Source organism: Melospiza melodia, chromosome 6 (assembly GCF_035770615.1).
Source record: "Melospiza melodia melodia isolate bMelMel2 chromosome 6, bMelMel2.pri, whole genome shotgun sequence".
Taxonomy (NCBI): Eukaryota; Metazoa; Chordata; class Aves; order Passeriformes; family Passerellidae; genus Melospiza; species Melospiza melodia.
Genome location: NC_086199.1, coordinates 57,306,018 through 57,319,721, shown reverse-complemented (window position 1 = coordinate 57,319,721; position 13,704 = coordinate 57,306,018). Strand labels below are relative to the sequence as shown.

Sequence of the window (13,704 nt, the reverse complement as noted above, 5' to 3'; positions counted from 1 at the left end):
TATTGTTTGTTTCTTTTATGTTTAAAACAAAGCAAGGATCAGCCTGAACACTGCATTGCGGGAGTGTGATGTCCCTGTCAGAACTGCCTGTCTCAGGTCTTGCTCTCTGTCTTCCAGGCTCCAAGAATCCTCACTTAATCACAAACTGGGGCCCAGCTGCCTTCACTGAAGCTGAACTGGAGGAGAGACAAAGGAGCTGGAAAGGGAAGAAAGCCACTTCCACTTCAGAGTGACAGTGGCAGCTGACACATGGCCCGGAACAGGAGCCCACCTCCCTCGTTCTGCTTTGCACAGAGCAGCCTCTTGCTTACAGAGTTTAGTTTGCTCAGCAGGTTGGGCCTCTCTGCTCATGAAATGCTGTTTGCCACGCTGGAGGGTCTGCTCAGAGCTCAGCCATTCCAGTGGGTGGAGTCTGACAGGAGTGCTGTTTTCCCTCACTTTTCCAAGACTTTGCAACTGAAAGTTTGTATTGAAACATAGCTTGTGACAGACAGAGTTGTTCCTATAGTAGCCTGTATCTGACAGCAGCTAACCAGTCAGTCAGCATCACTTTCATTCCAGAAGGTCAGGGAAGCAGTTGTTCGGCTGGTTCAGTTTAGTGTCATTTCAGCCCAAGGTAAATCAGTCCTGGAGGTTGTGTCCAACTCTTGAGATGGAGCATTACCTTTCTTTCCTCCTTTTACTCTTGCTGTCCCTCTGTTGCTCTCTGCATAGTGCTTCCCTTGGCAAGGGGGGGCTGCCATCACTGGGTGCCTGCTGCCTGCTTGGATTTGGTGTCCTGTTTCCCTCTCTTTGCAGGAATCCAAACAAAAGAACTGGAGACAGGTATGTAGAAAACACTGCTGTAAGACATTTGGAAAAAGTAGTTATGCAAGACAGTTTCTGTACTGTCTTATACCTGAGAAGAGCTAAATTAAGCCTTGAGAGTTCTCTTCATAGTATGAAAGATGAAGTTTTGGCTCAGATTTCTGAAGCAGATCAATGGAAGGTAGTAGCACACACAGGGCAGATAGCTTTTGTGTCAAGGCTGTGTTTGTGCAGGAAATCTGATTATAACATCCCACCATTTTTAGATGGAGCACTGTCTTACTTTTAATTGGAGGCCAGATAAAAAAATGTAAGAAGAAATGTTTTTTAAATATAAGTGATAAATGTGTAGTGATACTGCTTTAGAAAAAAAAAAAAGTGATTCCTGTCAATAAAATAACTTCACTCTTTCTAGTACCAAGGCTTCCCAAAGAGCCTGCTGTTGTGCCTTACCATTCTCTCCTGGGACAAAGCCAGTTACTTCTGTTTTTGTAGGGGAAAGGAACAAAGCTGTGACTTTGCTTTGCAGCTCTCCCACAGCAGCATTGCTCAGTAAAACAGGATTCCTGCCAGCTTGTACAGACATTTTGAGATGCCCCCTCGAGGAGCAGGTGCCCACTGGTGTGGCTTGTGGGCAGCTTTGACTGTACCCCAGCCATCCATCCCTCACCTGCTTGTTAGTTCAGCTACATGTTAAATTATTTGTAGTAAATAAGTGAATTTTTCAGGAGGATAAGCAGTGCCTTGCTGTGCAGCACTGTGATACTTGGGTCTTGGAAGAGCAGAAGCTGTACAGAAGTGGTGTCCAGATTTGGAAGTCATGAATAGCATTTTATTTGCCTATTAACTAAGAACTCACTCAAATACTGAATCTTTGCAGACATTTATTCTCTGGTTGTATTTTTGTACTAATTGAAATCTTTAATGTTTCAGTAAATGGAGTGCTGATTAGAATGGCAGGAAAATCCAGGATCTTCCTATTTATACTCACTGTACAGGAAAACAGTAGTTCCTTAAACTTGATAACAGTGCATTTTTTTAAATTGATCACATTTACAGAAGCAATGTGAATAAAAAACCCACCCACCTGTAACAGAATTACTAATGTACACAAGGTTAAACTTTGCTAAAGGAGCTGGAATAGTATTTGTAACTACCAAACATCTTATGTGGAGAGCAGAAGGGGTATTGGGGCTAAACTTGTTTAATTTTTCTAACAGTCTTTATTTTGGACAATGTTTTTTTAAGAACACCAAATGCTGCATGTATTCATATTTTTTACTGTTCTTTAGAAATGGCTGTTTAATAAAGTAATATAAAGTCATTTACATTTTGGAATTAATGGATGTCTTATTGCTGGGTTTCTTTTGGCCTGTTGGAGTTCAAAATCCAGTGACTGTTGTGTGGAGGAAGTTTAATGGTCGGATCAATGGGATGTTAAAGGCATAATAAAGGCAGTGGTCACACGATAACACAAACAGCCTTTGTTTTAGCAGCACTCCTGCTCTTAAATGTTCATATTCAGTACTCCTTGCTGCAGGATGGGGCAAGGGCAGAGCAGGCTCAGCAGGGAGCTGTAGGGGCAGACACACAGCAGCCCCTCACAATGTGTCAGCCCTATCTGTCTGTCTGTCTGTCTGGCAGAAGAGGAAATGAGATAACGTTCCTTTTAGTTTCGTTGTTTCTGCTTGCTCTGGCAAATCAAAAAAGCTTTGTGTGAAGCCTTGCTCAGTAAAGCTGGGGGGTGTGGTTGGCTTAAAAATTAAACCATTTGCATGCCGAGCAAAAATACCACTTGAGAATGAGCCCCTTAGAGCGGCACTGAGCAGCATCCCAAGGGAGCCCAGAGCCATGAGTCACTGCCGGGGCATGGAAATCTGCATCCCGCTGTGCCGGCATCTCCTGCTCCCACAAAGCAACGAGCCTGCTCCTGGTCAGGATATCCCGCTGAACTCTGGGGTTAGGGATGCCACTGCTCTGCCCAAGAAGCCCTAACTACACCTCAGGCTTACACAGAGGCCAGGGGAAAGCTGTGCACTTGTTTTTCTCTGCCAGACTGAGGTTTCATTTACTCGCTGCTGCTGGAACAGTCCTGCAAACCACAGCCCCAGTACCATGCTGTTCCCTCTACAAACAGGATGGGGTTTGGTTTAGGGTTTTTGTTTGTTTTTGTTTTCTTTTCCCTGTGACCATTTTATGGGGCTGATTTATGAGCCGTGCTCACTGGATCACACATTCCCAAACTGTAACAGGCTGGCTTCCAGCAGCTCATGTTACTCCTGTTTCACGGTCCTGCATGAGCAGCCACAAAAGCTAAGCCTCTATGGGGAACAGTGTCTTGGGACAGAATCTGTGTCCTGGGAAGGTGGGGAATTGGAAGCAGGTGACCATTAAGGTCCAAAAGAAGCACCTGTTTGGCACTGTTATTGGCAGGGGGATTGGAAGCAGGTGATCATTGAGGTCCAAAAGAAGCCCTGTTAATGGTAGAGAGATTGGAAGCAGGTGATCATTGAGGTCCCTTCCAACCCTAGCCGTCCTGTGGTGCTGTGTCTCAGTCATGCAGGACACCTGGAACAGGAGCTCCATCATCCCTCTCAGTGAAACCGAACAGAAAATAACTGCTCTGATTTTTATCTCAAATATGCGAAGCAGTTTGTAAGCAATTTCTGAGCAAACCGGTGCAGGGCCAGGAAGGGGATATCCACAAGGCCTTTCAGCTGCCTTGGGGCGAGAGGTCATGATTTGTTCCCAAAGGAAGCGGTGCTGAAGGGCGGCAGGTGTGCCGTACGCTTGTCCTCTGAGAATGGCAAATTCCTTTCACACTTAACAAGATTTTTAGGGGCTTTCCTAGTCTCGTGACTTGAGAATTTTGTCTCTGCCTTTGTTTTGTTTTTTTGTATTTTTGTTGTTTGGGGGTTTTTGTTTGGCTTTTTTGGGGTGTTTTTTTTTTTTTTTTTTGTTTGTTTAACAAATCTTTTGGGGTCACTGTGGCAGCCCCCGCGCCGCCCGCCCGGCTGCCCACGCCGGGACACCGAGGGGGGACAGCGGGAGCGCTCCGGGCCGGCCCCGGGGCTGCCTCATCGCTGGGCTCCGGCTGCCACCTCGTGGTGGAGCAGCCCAGCGTCCCTCGATGGTGATCCCGCGGTGCTCCCGGCCGTGGCGGTGTCCCGGCACAGCCACCCTGGGAAAAGCGCCGCGGCTGCGGCACCGCCACCGCCTCCCTGCCCTGGCCACCGCAGCCCTGACCCTGCTCCAGGAGCCCGGAGTTCCTCTGCTAGCTCAGCGTGCCCACAGACATCCCGTCAGCCTGGGAAAAATGGATCTTTTGTTGTTGTTGTTACTACGGGGCTGTGAGCTAATTCAGACATATTTTCCGAACAACCCGCGGACAGTGTGCGCAGTGGGATGCAGCATCCCGCAATCTCGCATCTGCAGGCGCAGCTCGGGCTGCAGTGCGGCTTCTCTGAAAGCAGAACAAGGAAAAACGTGCGAGGGACGTTCCTTCCCTGCACACCGCCTCTGCCCAGGTGCTGTGGGCGCGCCCCGAGGCTGCAGGAGCGGGGCCGAGCCGAGGACGTGCTCAGCATCACGTACTTCCCTTTGGGAGCGGGACTCGGGCTCGCCCCTTCCAGCCACGAACGGGGTGGGCGTGTGTGGGGAGAGGATATCAGCTCATTCATGTGACCGTGAGGGACAAAATAAAATAAAATAGATATAAATAAATATAAAATAAATTTTAATATATAAAATAAAAAATTAAATAATATAAATATAAATATAAATATATAAATAAAATAAAATGCAAATAGAAACTTTGTGGCTTCCATACTTACTCTCACAATGAACTCCAACTACCTGGAAATGGCAGGATTCAAACATAGCTGTGCTGTGAGGGCCCTCACAAAGGAGGGATGATGAGGAGGACTCAATTGAAAATAGAAGGCTAGTTAATTACTTTATTATACTATATTATTCTATACATCTAAAACTGAACCTGCCAAGCACTCAGCTCTGCACACCAACTGCACACACTGCACTGAATCTTGTGATTGTCACCCAACAGTCCCAACACACACTCTTAGCACTGATAGGTCAAGGAAACAAAACACCATGACTTTGGGTAAACAATCTCCATGTTGCATTCTACTTTTGCACAAACACAGGCACAGCAAATGATAAGAATTGTGTTTTCTTTCTCTGATGTTCAGACAATGTGAAACCCAGAAATATTCTTGGGAAGAACTGTGCCTTGCTTTTCTCTGTGAAAAGAAATGTGAGGCTACACTCAAAAGTGAAGAAAAGCTCTGTCCTATGGACTGGCTTCCTGGGTGTGCCAAAAGTACCATCCTTTAAAAAAAAAAGGAAAGGCCAGTGGTTGTTTTAACACAAAAGATGAAATGATGTTTGGCAAATGTAGCTGCATCTCACCTCCAGAAGAAATTAAAATTGGAATGGTGCGATGCAAAACAGTTCAACATCCTGAAAGGCCTTGAGAGGGAGATTCAATGAGGCAGTTTTTAACACCTGTGTGCACAACCCTAGGAGAACCACTTTACAGGAGCCCTTCTCTTGCCTTTTTTCTCATATTTTAGCCTAATTGACAGAGGAAATGTAAAATGATATGAGCAGCAGGGTCAGAGGAAAGCCCATGTATACTGGACAGAATATTGATAACAAGGAAAAAAGAAATCACAATCTCCAGCACAAATGCACTCACTCTCCCCCATAAGCCTTTACTGAGTAGGCTATCAATCCCTTAGTGAATAAAACCAAAAAAAACCCTTTCTACCTTACTCAGTGTTCTCACAGCTCACATCACTCTTCTGCCCACCAAAGGGGCTTGATCTACACCAGCTTTGCACACAGTTGTTAAAGTAATTGCTAATTAATAGAGGTGCTTGCTGTGCCTTTAACAGGATCCAGGCACAACAATGTCCTCATGCAAACACTCCTCACCTGCTGTCACTCCTGTTGTTGCACTATTTCTGAGCACACCTCGATATCTCAGATGGGATTGAGAGATCAGGCATAGACATGAGGCAGTTTCAGAAGCAGCCTGGACTTGGTGTTGACACAAATTAGCTGTTTCAATGCCTGCCCCAGCATGGAGATTTCTCTTCTCACTCTGAGGAGGCTTGTGCAGCTCAGCCAGGACTCAAAGGGACATGCTGGGGACATGCAGGTCCTCTGGGGTGCTGGTTCTTCAGTCCTGAGTGAAAAAAAGAAAAAAAAAACCAAAACAAACCACACTTAAAAAATTTTATTTATGGTCACACTTTGCTTAGACATTTTCAGAAAGTGCCTCTCACACTGGGGCTGATTTTTTGCATTTGGAGCAGTGCAAGGTTGTGTTCTCGGAACCATTTCCTTTGCCAGTGATGCTTTGGGTTGCTTACTCTCCCCATACCATGAAGACAACCACCACATCTCTCTGTGAAGGTGGAACATGCCCCATCTCCAGCCAGGCTTTCCTCCCTGGAAGAAACATCCACGTGGCCATGCTTATTTCTAGACAGGAGGTGGGAAATGATGGGAGCAGGGTACAGCCTGCTCACACCCCCAGAAGCTGAGTGTTGTGGCACTGCTCCCTGTGGGGATGGAGGTGACACCTTCTGTGTTTGTTGGTTTGCTTTAGTGTGGCCATTGCCTGCCTGTGAGGGCTGCGCCATGTCCAGGGGAGTCTCTGCTGTTTAGTGGAGCTTCCTGGGGAGATGGCTTGCCCAAAATAACCAACACAGGACAGCTGGGCATGGCCCCTGTGGTGAAGGAGAGCCGCCCGCCCATGCTCCAGCACAGGCTCCTTGCTGTCACCATTACGGATGGCAGGTGCCCAGCCTGCAGTGGCCCTCAGCCACCTCCAGCCAGCAAATCCTTCCTGCCAGCAGCAGAAAATCCAGAGGGTGCATTCCTTGAAATCATACTTCAAGCAAGGGCACAGGCATGGGGTACAAGAACCAGTCAGAGGGGAAGGGACCAGGAAACTCCACCGTGTGCTGGGCCAGGCTGCTCAGAGCAGCTGTGCCCTGGCTGCAGAGCAGAGACCAGCCCTGCCCAGCTCCAGGGCAGCTCTGTCTCTGCCCCTCAGCCGCCTCTGACCAGTCCTTGCCCCTGGTGTCCCCGGGGCTGCCAGCAAGGCCCAGGTGCTGTGTGCTGCACTCGGGCTGGCAGTGAAAGCTCCCGGCTGAGGCCGAGCCCGGGCCGGGCCTGCTGAGCCCACAGCACCTCCAGGGGAGCGGAGCCGCACTCTCTGCTCTTCCAGTTTTCCATTCTTTTCTCATTTTCATCGAGCCCCAAGTCCCTACGTGCCGAAGCAGGGTGAGAAGACTGACACGATTTTTCCAAAGCCCCCGGCGAGCCGTGGGACCCGCAGCCCAGGGCCCCGCCAGCTCCTGCCCCGGCAGGCCGGCCAGGCAGCGGCAGCCGCTCCCCCAGAGACGGGGAGAACAATAAGGAATACCAGATCTGCCGCAGGAATGCGGGAGATACCGTGGCGGGGGGCCCTGGGAGTCTGGGCAGAGCTTGCTCACGGCTTGGCCGCAGCCCAGGGGATGGCACTCGGGCCGCGCTGTCCCCGGCCGCGGTGGCGGGGGATTCTCTGGAGATGATCGGAGGAAGCGCGGGGGATTCTCGGGGGATGCGCGGGGGATGCGCGGGGGATGCACGGGGGATGCACACGGAATGCGCGGGGGATGAGTGGGAGGTGCTCGAGGGGTGCTCGGGAAATTCTCGGGGGATGCGCGGCCCCCCCGGGCGCCGGACAGCAGATGGCAGCCGGACACCGCCGCACGGCCCCGCAGAGCCCGGGGAGCAGGGCCCTGCCCGGCAGGCTCCTAATGAATCACATGTGCGGATCCCGCCCGGGGAGGCAGAGCCGGGGATGCGGCACCGCCGGGCTTTCACCGCGGGCCGGCCCCACGCTCCAGGCCGCGTCACCCGTGTACGTGCAGCACCACAGCGCTGCTGCCTCGCCGCAAACCCACACCCCACAGCGGCCAAAACCTCCGGAGCAAGGAGGGAGAGGAGCGGGCAGATGCTGCCCGGGCTGCCGGCACAGCTGGGCACCGCAGCCCCGGGATTCACCCAAAGCCGGGCGGCCGCGGTGCCCCCTCCATCCTGGGGACACGCTGGGCACCCGAGCTGCTCGGGGCACAGACAGCAGGGTCTGCACCCACCGCTGGCAAGGCCTGACACGCCAATTAGAGAGTCATTACTCTGTTGAGTAACATTTTCCCTCAATGACTTAGGAACTTTAGCCCAATTTTGAAATGTAGGGGAGGCTAAATTGGATTACCTTAGCTCAACTGCTCGTGTCATAAGCCCTTGAGAAGGGGGACTGGAGGGTTTCTTTCTCCAGAAACCTTTTGTTGGCTAAAAAAATCCTTGTTTTTTTCTTAGCTCAGACACCAAGAGGGAGAGTTTTCAACTTCCAAAAATAAATCAAAGACACCACGATGCCTGCAAGGTATTTGTTTCTCCATAGGAACGTGAACCTGGTGGTTTAGTTTAAGGGAGGCTAAGCTAACTCTCGCATTTTCTACATTCCTCTTTTTCCTGATAGATCAAGATCGACAGGTTTGAACTGTTGTTTTAATGAAAACCTACTACTCCTGAGAGGGTTTCCTGTTTTAGAAAGATGATCTTTCAGAGCTACAAAATTCCAAACAATTTGACTTACTATCACCTTCGTCAGGTCCCTTAACCTCCTTGTGCCTCTGCTGGGCACTGATGAAAGATGGGTGATCTTTACCCATTAAAAAAGCACACAGACATCTGCGAAACAGCAAACTGTCCCTGAAAGGAGGGCTCTTTAAGTGATACTCTGAACCTGTGTTCACCAGGTGCAAATCAGAGATTGCTGAGTGAGGCCTGCAAAGCCCAACTTACACCAGGGCACAATCAGAGCTCTGTGGCACCAGCTCCTTGCAGTGTCACCTCCAGCTCCTCCACCTTTATTCCTGACCCCTGGCAGCCAGAAAACCTCCTTGGAGCTCTTGGGTAACAACCACAAATTGAAGCAGCCTTTAGCCTCTAATTAACTGGAGTTAAATCAACGCTCAGCTACCCCCTAAGTTTCATGGAAATTAGGCCAGCACTCCAGCCAAGCCCTCTTTTGTCATCTCTCATTCAAGCTGCTGCATCAATTCCAGGTAGGTTTTCCCCTCCCGTGTATGTGGAGCCCTGAAAACGTGCTGGGGTAAATCTAAACATGACCAACCTCAACAATGCATCTCTGGAGAGTTTTCAAAGCTTAAGCTCTGCATCTCAGAGCAAGTTTGGGGGTAGATGCAAATTCCTTGTTGAAGGTTCAAGTATTTGTTTTAAAGTCACAAGTACAATAGGACTCCCTGAATAAATTTTTAGTCCAGGAAACTGAACTTCAGCTCCCAGTTTTGTTAATTCTGCAATTCAAAATGTTTTCTTTGCTGTTTTTTTTTCTTGACTTTTAAAGGCAATTAGGATTTTCCAACTGTTCTAACAATTTAGAAACTCTAATATGTAAAAACACTTTCTTGTGTTACAAAAGTTTCTCCAAATTGTAAAATGCATTACTAAAGGGATGGAGCCAGCCCCATGTACACTGTTTGGGCTGCTCTTCTGGCAGAAAATGACCACTGGCAGCATTCAAGGCATGGAAAAAGGACTTATCACCCAGATCCTTCAAAGAGTCAAAACCGCCTTAGCTGGGCAAACCGGCCCTGATTTCTCAGCACTAATCCCTGGAGGTGCAGGTCTGCTGACGTCAGGGCTGCTGTGGTTATTGCAGGGCTCACAGCCCTTCAAACATTCTAGCTGCAAGCCCCAGTCCAGCCCACTGCACACAGAAGCTCTTCAAAAGCTTCTGATAGGGACACAGCCGGGATATGGGAATGTCGAGCGCTCTCCCCGCTCACCTGCTCCAACTGTGCAGCCAAGGGTTTTAGGGATCTTTGAAATTCACACCTCAAGTTGCTCTCCTCTGATTGACTCAGAAATCCTCCTGGAAGACTGCTGCTTCCTGTCTGAGCTCCTCCTTTAAAGCCAGGTTTTCTGCCTGCTATCTGAAAGAAGCCTATAAAAAAGGAGAAGACAGCAAAGCTCAGGAAAGCTCTTATCTGACATGTAGAAGCTCACAGGTGCAACAGGAAGGAAGGCACATGCCCGTCAGGAAAATGGAAAAGACATTAATGATTTTCAAAGCTAGACTCTCACTCTCTGGCTATTATTTTTTAAAGACTTGAGGATTCCTTTTACCAGGGAATGTTTCCTGAAAAGTTCTTGCAGAAAGAGCTTTTTTTTTGAAAATCCCTTTGCATTTCAGGTACATGAAGCACTTCATAACCTGTTCCCTGAGTACTGCTCAAGGGCGGGAGTAATTGGGATTTTGGGGGATGCTGAGACTTATCAGCTTGCTGGAGGAGCTGGAGCAGAGCCAGCAGCTGTGAGGAACCAGCCCTGTGCCCGTGGTGGGATGGCACATCCCTGCCCCACAGAGCTGCCAGGGAGCTGCTTCCTTCTGGATGCAGAGCTGCACGTGGGCTCATTTTCTGCTGCCCCCCTGCAGTGCAGACATCCCCCGGTGTCCCAAAACTGCAGGATGAAAAACTCATCCTTCCTCCTGGCCCAGATCCCGGGCAGACATGTGCACACGCTTTGTGCTGAGCATGTGAGTAGCAACACCGATCTCCACGGAGCAATCCACATGCTTGAGCCTCTGCACATTTGGGAGCGGGGGAGAGGAGGACACTGGGTTCTCTGCTTGCCTGTTTTACATACCACTCCTGGAGATCCCACCCAAACGAGAGCGGCGCAGCAGGACGGCACTGAGCTATACAGCTATTTTTATTTCCATCTCTCGTGGCCTTGCTGAGACCTGCTACGAATTATCTGGGATATCACACCCCAGACGAGTCCAAACAACAGGTCTTGCTGCAGACTGTCTGTGTTCAGAGGGGTGATTTAGTTGCTGCTTTCCCCCCACCCCGTCTTCTTCTTTATTCCCATTAGTGACACGTTGGCTGCAGAGAAACTTATTCATGCTCTAGAAATGTAATATTTACTCAAAACAATTTTTATTTGGCTTGGCTTCTTCCCAGTGCCATAAAGTGATAGCCAACCCCAAGTGCTTACATAGACAACATGTGCGTCTGAGTCATATTTATGATCCCCGTTATAAAAAGCACACAACCTTGTTGTTTGGTGCAGTAGGATGGGACTGAAGGCATCAGCACGTCTTGAGCATAGCCTGTCTCTGGAATCTGCAGAAATTTGCCATGCTCCAAATTTAGAACTTGTGGGTGGGAGCTCGGTCAGGAGCCAACTTTTTATACCATTACATCACAGGAATTGAGGGCTTCGTGCCAAGGATCCAAGGAAATTAATAAAGAGCAGAGGCTGTCCAGCTGCTTGAATTTAAAGTCATGGCAGAGAGGTAATTATTAATAAATACGGCTTTATTTGGAACATCGTAATCTCGCCGCTCAAAATGAACATATCCCCTCTCTTTACTGCAGCTTACCGTTCTGTTAGAGCTTGCAAAGACAATAGGAGGGAATTGACTCCTGTGAGAGGGAGGCCCAGGGAAGCTGGGATCCTTCTCCACAGAGGCCAGGCTGCAGCGGTGGCTCTCAGCTGAGCACACACGTTTGCCAGGGCATCGCTGATTCCCCGCTGCGGGAGGGGGCTGGAACGTGCCGTGCCTTCTTCCAGCTGAAACACACAAGGCCTCCAATGGATCAAAGCCACAGACAGCTAATTAGAAGAGAAATTCAATTTGTTTGACCTCCCCGTGCTGGGGCAGCCAGTGCAAGCTCAAATGTCACAGCCTCCAGGGAGCTGATGGTAAAGCACGGGGCCGCTTACCAAGAGGCACAAGGTGACCTGAGCAACCTTCCATCCTGTTTGGGATGCACTGTGTGTGCCCACAGCCCAGGCAGGGCTGGGCCCTGGCAGAGTGTGGCTGGGGCTTGGGGAAGGGCCGTGCTGGTGCTGGGAGGGGATCACTGCCCCATGCCCCCACAGATTGTGGAGCCCAGGTGTGCCTCACGCCGCTCTCAGGACCTCAAAGGCACAGCACACACCACAGGCACCTTCCCAGCTCTGGCCCTCAGCCCCAGCAGGACAGGCTCAGCGGGAAAACACCTGGCTCTGCACACAGAAAGGGGTCAGGGGTCCCAGTGCTTGGTCTGCATGCCAAGGGCTGAACACAGGCTTGCCATGAAGCACACAGCCAGGAGAATACAGCGGTGTCTGTGGAAAAGGGGCTCCCCTGATGCTCAAACCACAGAAATGTTGGTATGCAGCTTCAGAGATTTACAGCTTATACTCCCCTCAAGGGTATGCAAAAGCTATGAATAATTAAAAATATGGCTCTGGGTTCTCTAGGAAGTTCCCCATTTCCATTTTACAGATAAACAAGCTGAGGTAGAGAGCAACTGAGAGCTGCTTCAGTGGAATGGTACTGTCAGCAAAGCAAACATTAGAGCTCCCAGGGAGATGCTCCTGCACCCAGATACCTCATCCTGCTTGCACATGTATTTCTTGCAGCAGCACATACCAAACAGCTTTATGCATCCATGCCTCACCAGGAGCCAGCACAGCAAAGACCTGCAGCTTCCAACAGCCCCTGCTTTTGTCTAAGCACACGCACACATGAAATATTAAAAAATACTGTTTAAAACCCCTAACCAGCAGGTTTAAAAAAAAAAAATTAAAATAATCCCTTCAGTGGTGTGGTCACATAATTTCCACAATGGAAAGAAGACAGTCACTGATAGGGATAAAAAGCAGAAATCAAGTCAGTTCAACTCAGTGATCTTAGAGTCATAGAGTAGTTTATGTTGTGAAGACCTCTAAGTCATTCCTCTCTTCTTAAACGTGGTGTTTCCACCTGCAACACAGGCATGGACATGCAGGGGGTGTTACAAGAAGCCAGGCTGCTCTGGACTCAACAGGCTCTATTACTGGGTAAACCTCTTGTATTTTACCTATAAAAATACAATGGCAACCACTCATTCCTGCCAGAGAACCCACTTGATCAGGAGACATCCTGACCCCTGATCAAGTACAATGCTATGTATTTTTTCTCGCAGCATGCAGCTGCTCATGCTGGACTGTGTATTTCATGTTTTTGTGAACAGCTGTGAACATCTAAAGATTAAAATCCTCAGGTTTATTAAACATCTCACTTATGGTCAGGAGAAGCCCTCCTGTGATGCCTGACTCACAGAGAGAAGCTGGGACACTGCAGTGGGTGAGGAGAGCCTTTGGATGCTGCTTCCCTGTGGGATGGGAGACCTCTCTGGGCTCTTTCTGGAAACCTGGAGTTGGACTGGCTCCTGGAGCTGGCTTGTGCATGCTGAGAGCATCTCACATGCCTCTGAAGCACTTCCCCACCTCACCAGTGGCACAAGGAGACTTTGAGGAGGGACAATGCAGGGTTTTCCTCAACTGCTAAAAATACCTGGAATACAGGACTGGAAAGGATGAATAGACTTCAGTGATTGGATAACTTGCAGAGAAATTTTTTAAAAAAAATTATTGAGGCAGAAAACACCCCAAAAAGATACCCCACAGCAGATATTTGCCAGAGCAAAAAGGCAAAGGAGTTTTTATTTCCAACACGAGTGCCCCAAGTAGGTTCAGGTTGAGGAGTGAAGTAGCCACTACTGTAGTTACCTGCAGTCTTATGTTTGGTACCCCAAAGCTTTTTGGTGTGTGGTCCTTTTGCATGAGAGAGTCTGCAATGGCAATGCGACTGTTCCTTCCACATGTGGGTAAAGGTGGAAGAAAAAAGTCAGCAGAATGAGCACTCTAAAGGGTACCTCCAGAAGCTGGGAATGCCTACCTGTCAGAGCCAGGCAGGGATGCTCATTGTCCCCAGCCCTTCCTTTCAGATTTTGCAGGACAGTAACCTGAGCA

At 49.2% G+C, this 13,704-nt stretch overlaps 1 protein-coding gene across 2 annotated transcripts in view; it reads left to right on the top strand.

Annotated features, from left to right (window-relative positions):
* The window catches only part of SWAP70 (switching B cell complex subunit SWAP70), a 36,253-nt gene extending 34,118 nt beyond the window's left edge, over positions 1 to 2,135 (top strand). For both annotated transcript variants that reach the window (XM_063158484.1, XM_063158485.1), the window contains exon 12: positions 118 to 2,135. In XM_063158484.1, coding sequence (XP_063014554.1) covers positions 118 to 233 — 116 coding nt within the window. In that variant the 3' untranslated portion in view covers positions 234 to 2,135. The remainder of the gene's footprint in view (positions 1 to 117) is intronic.
* Positions 2,136 to 13,704: the final 11,569 nt, after the last annotated feature.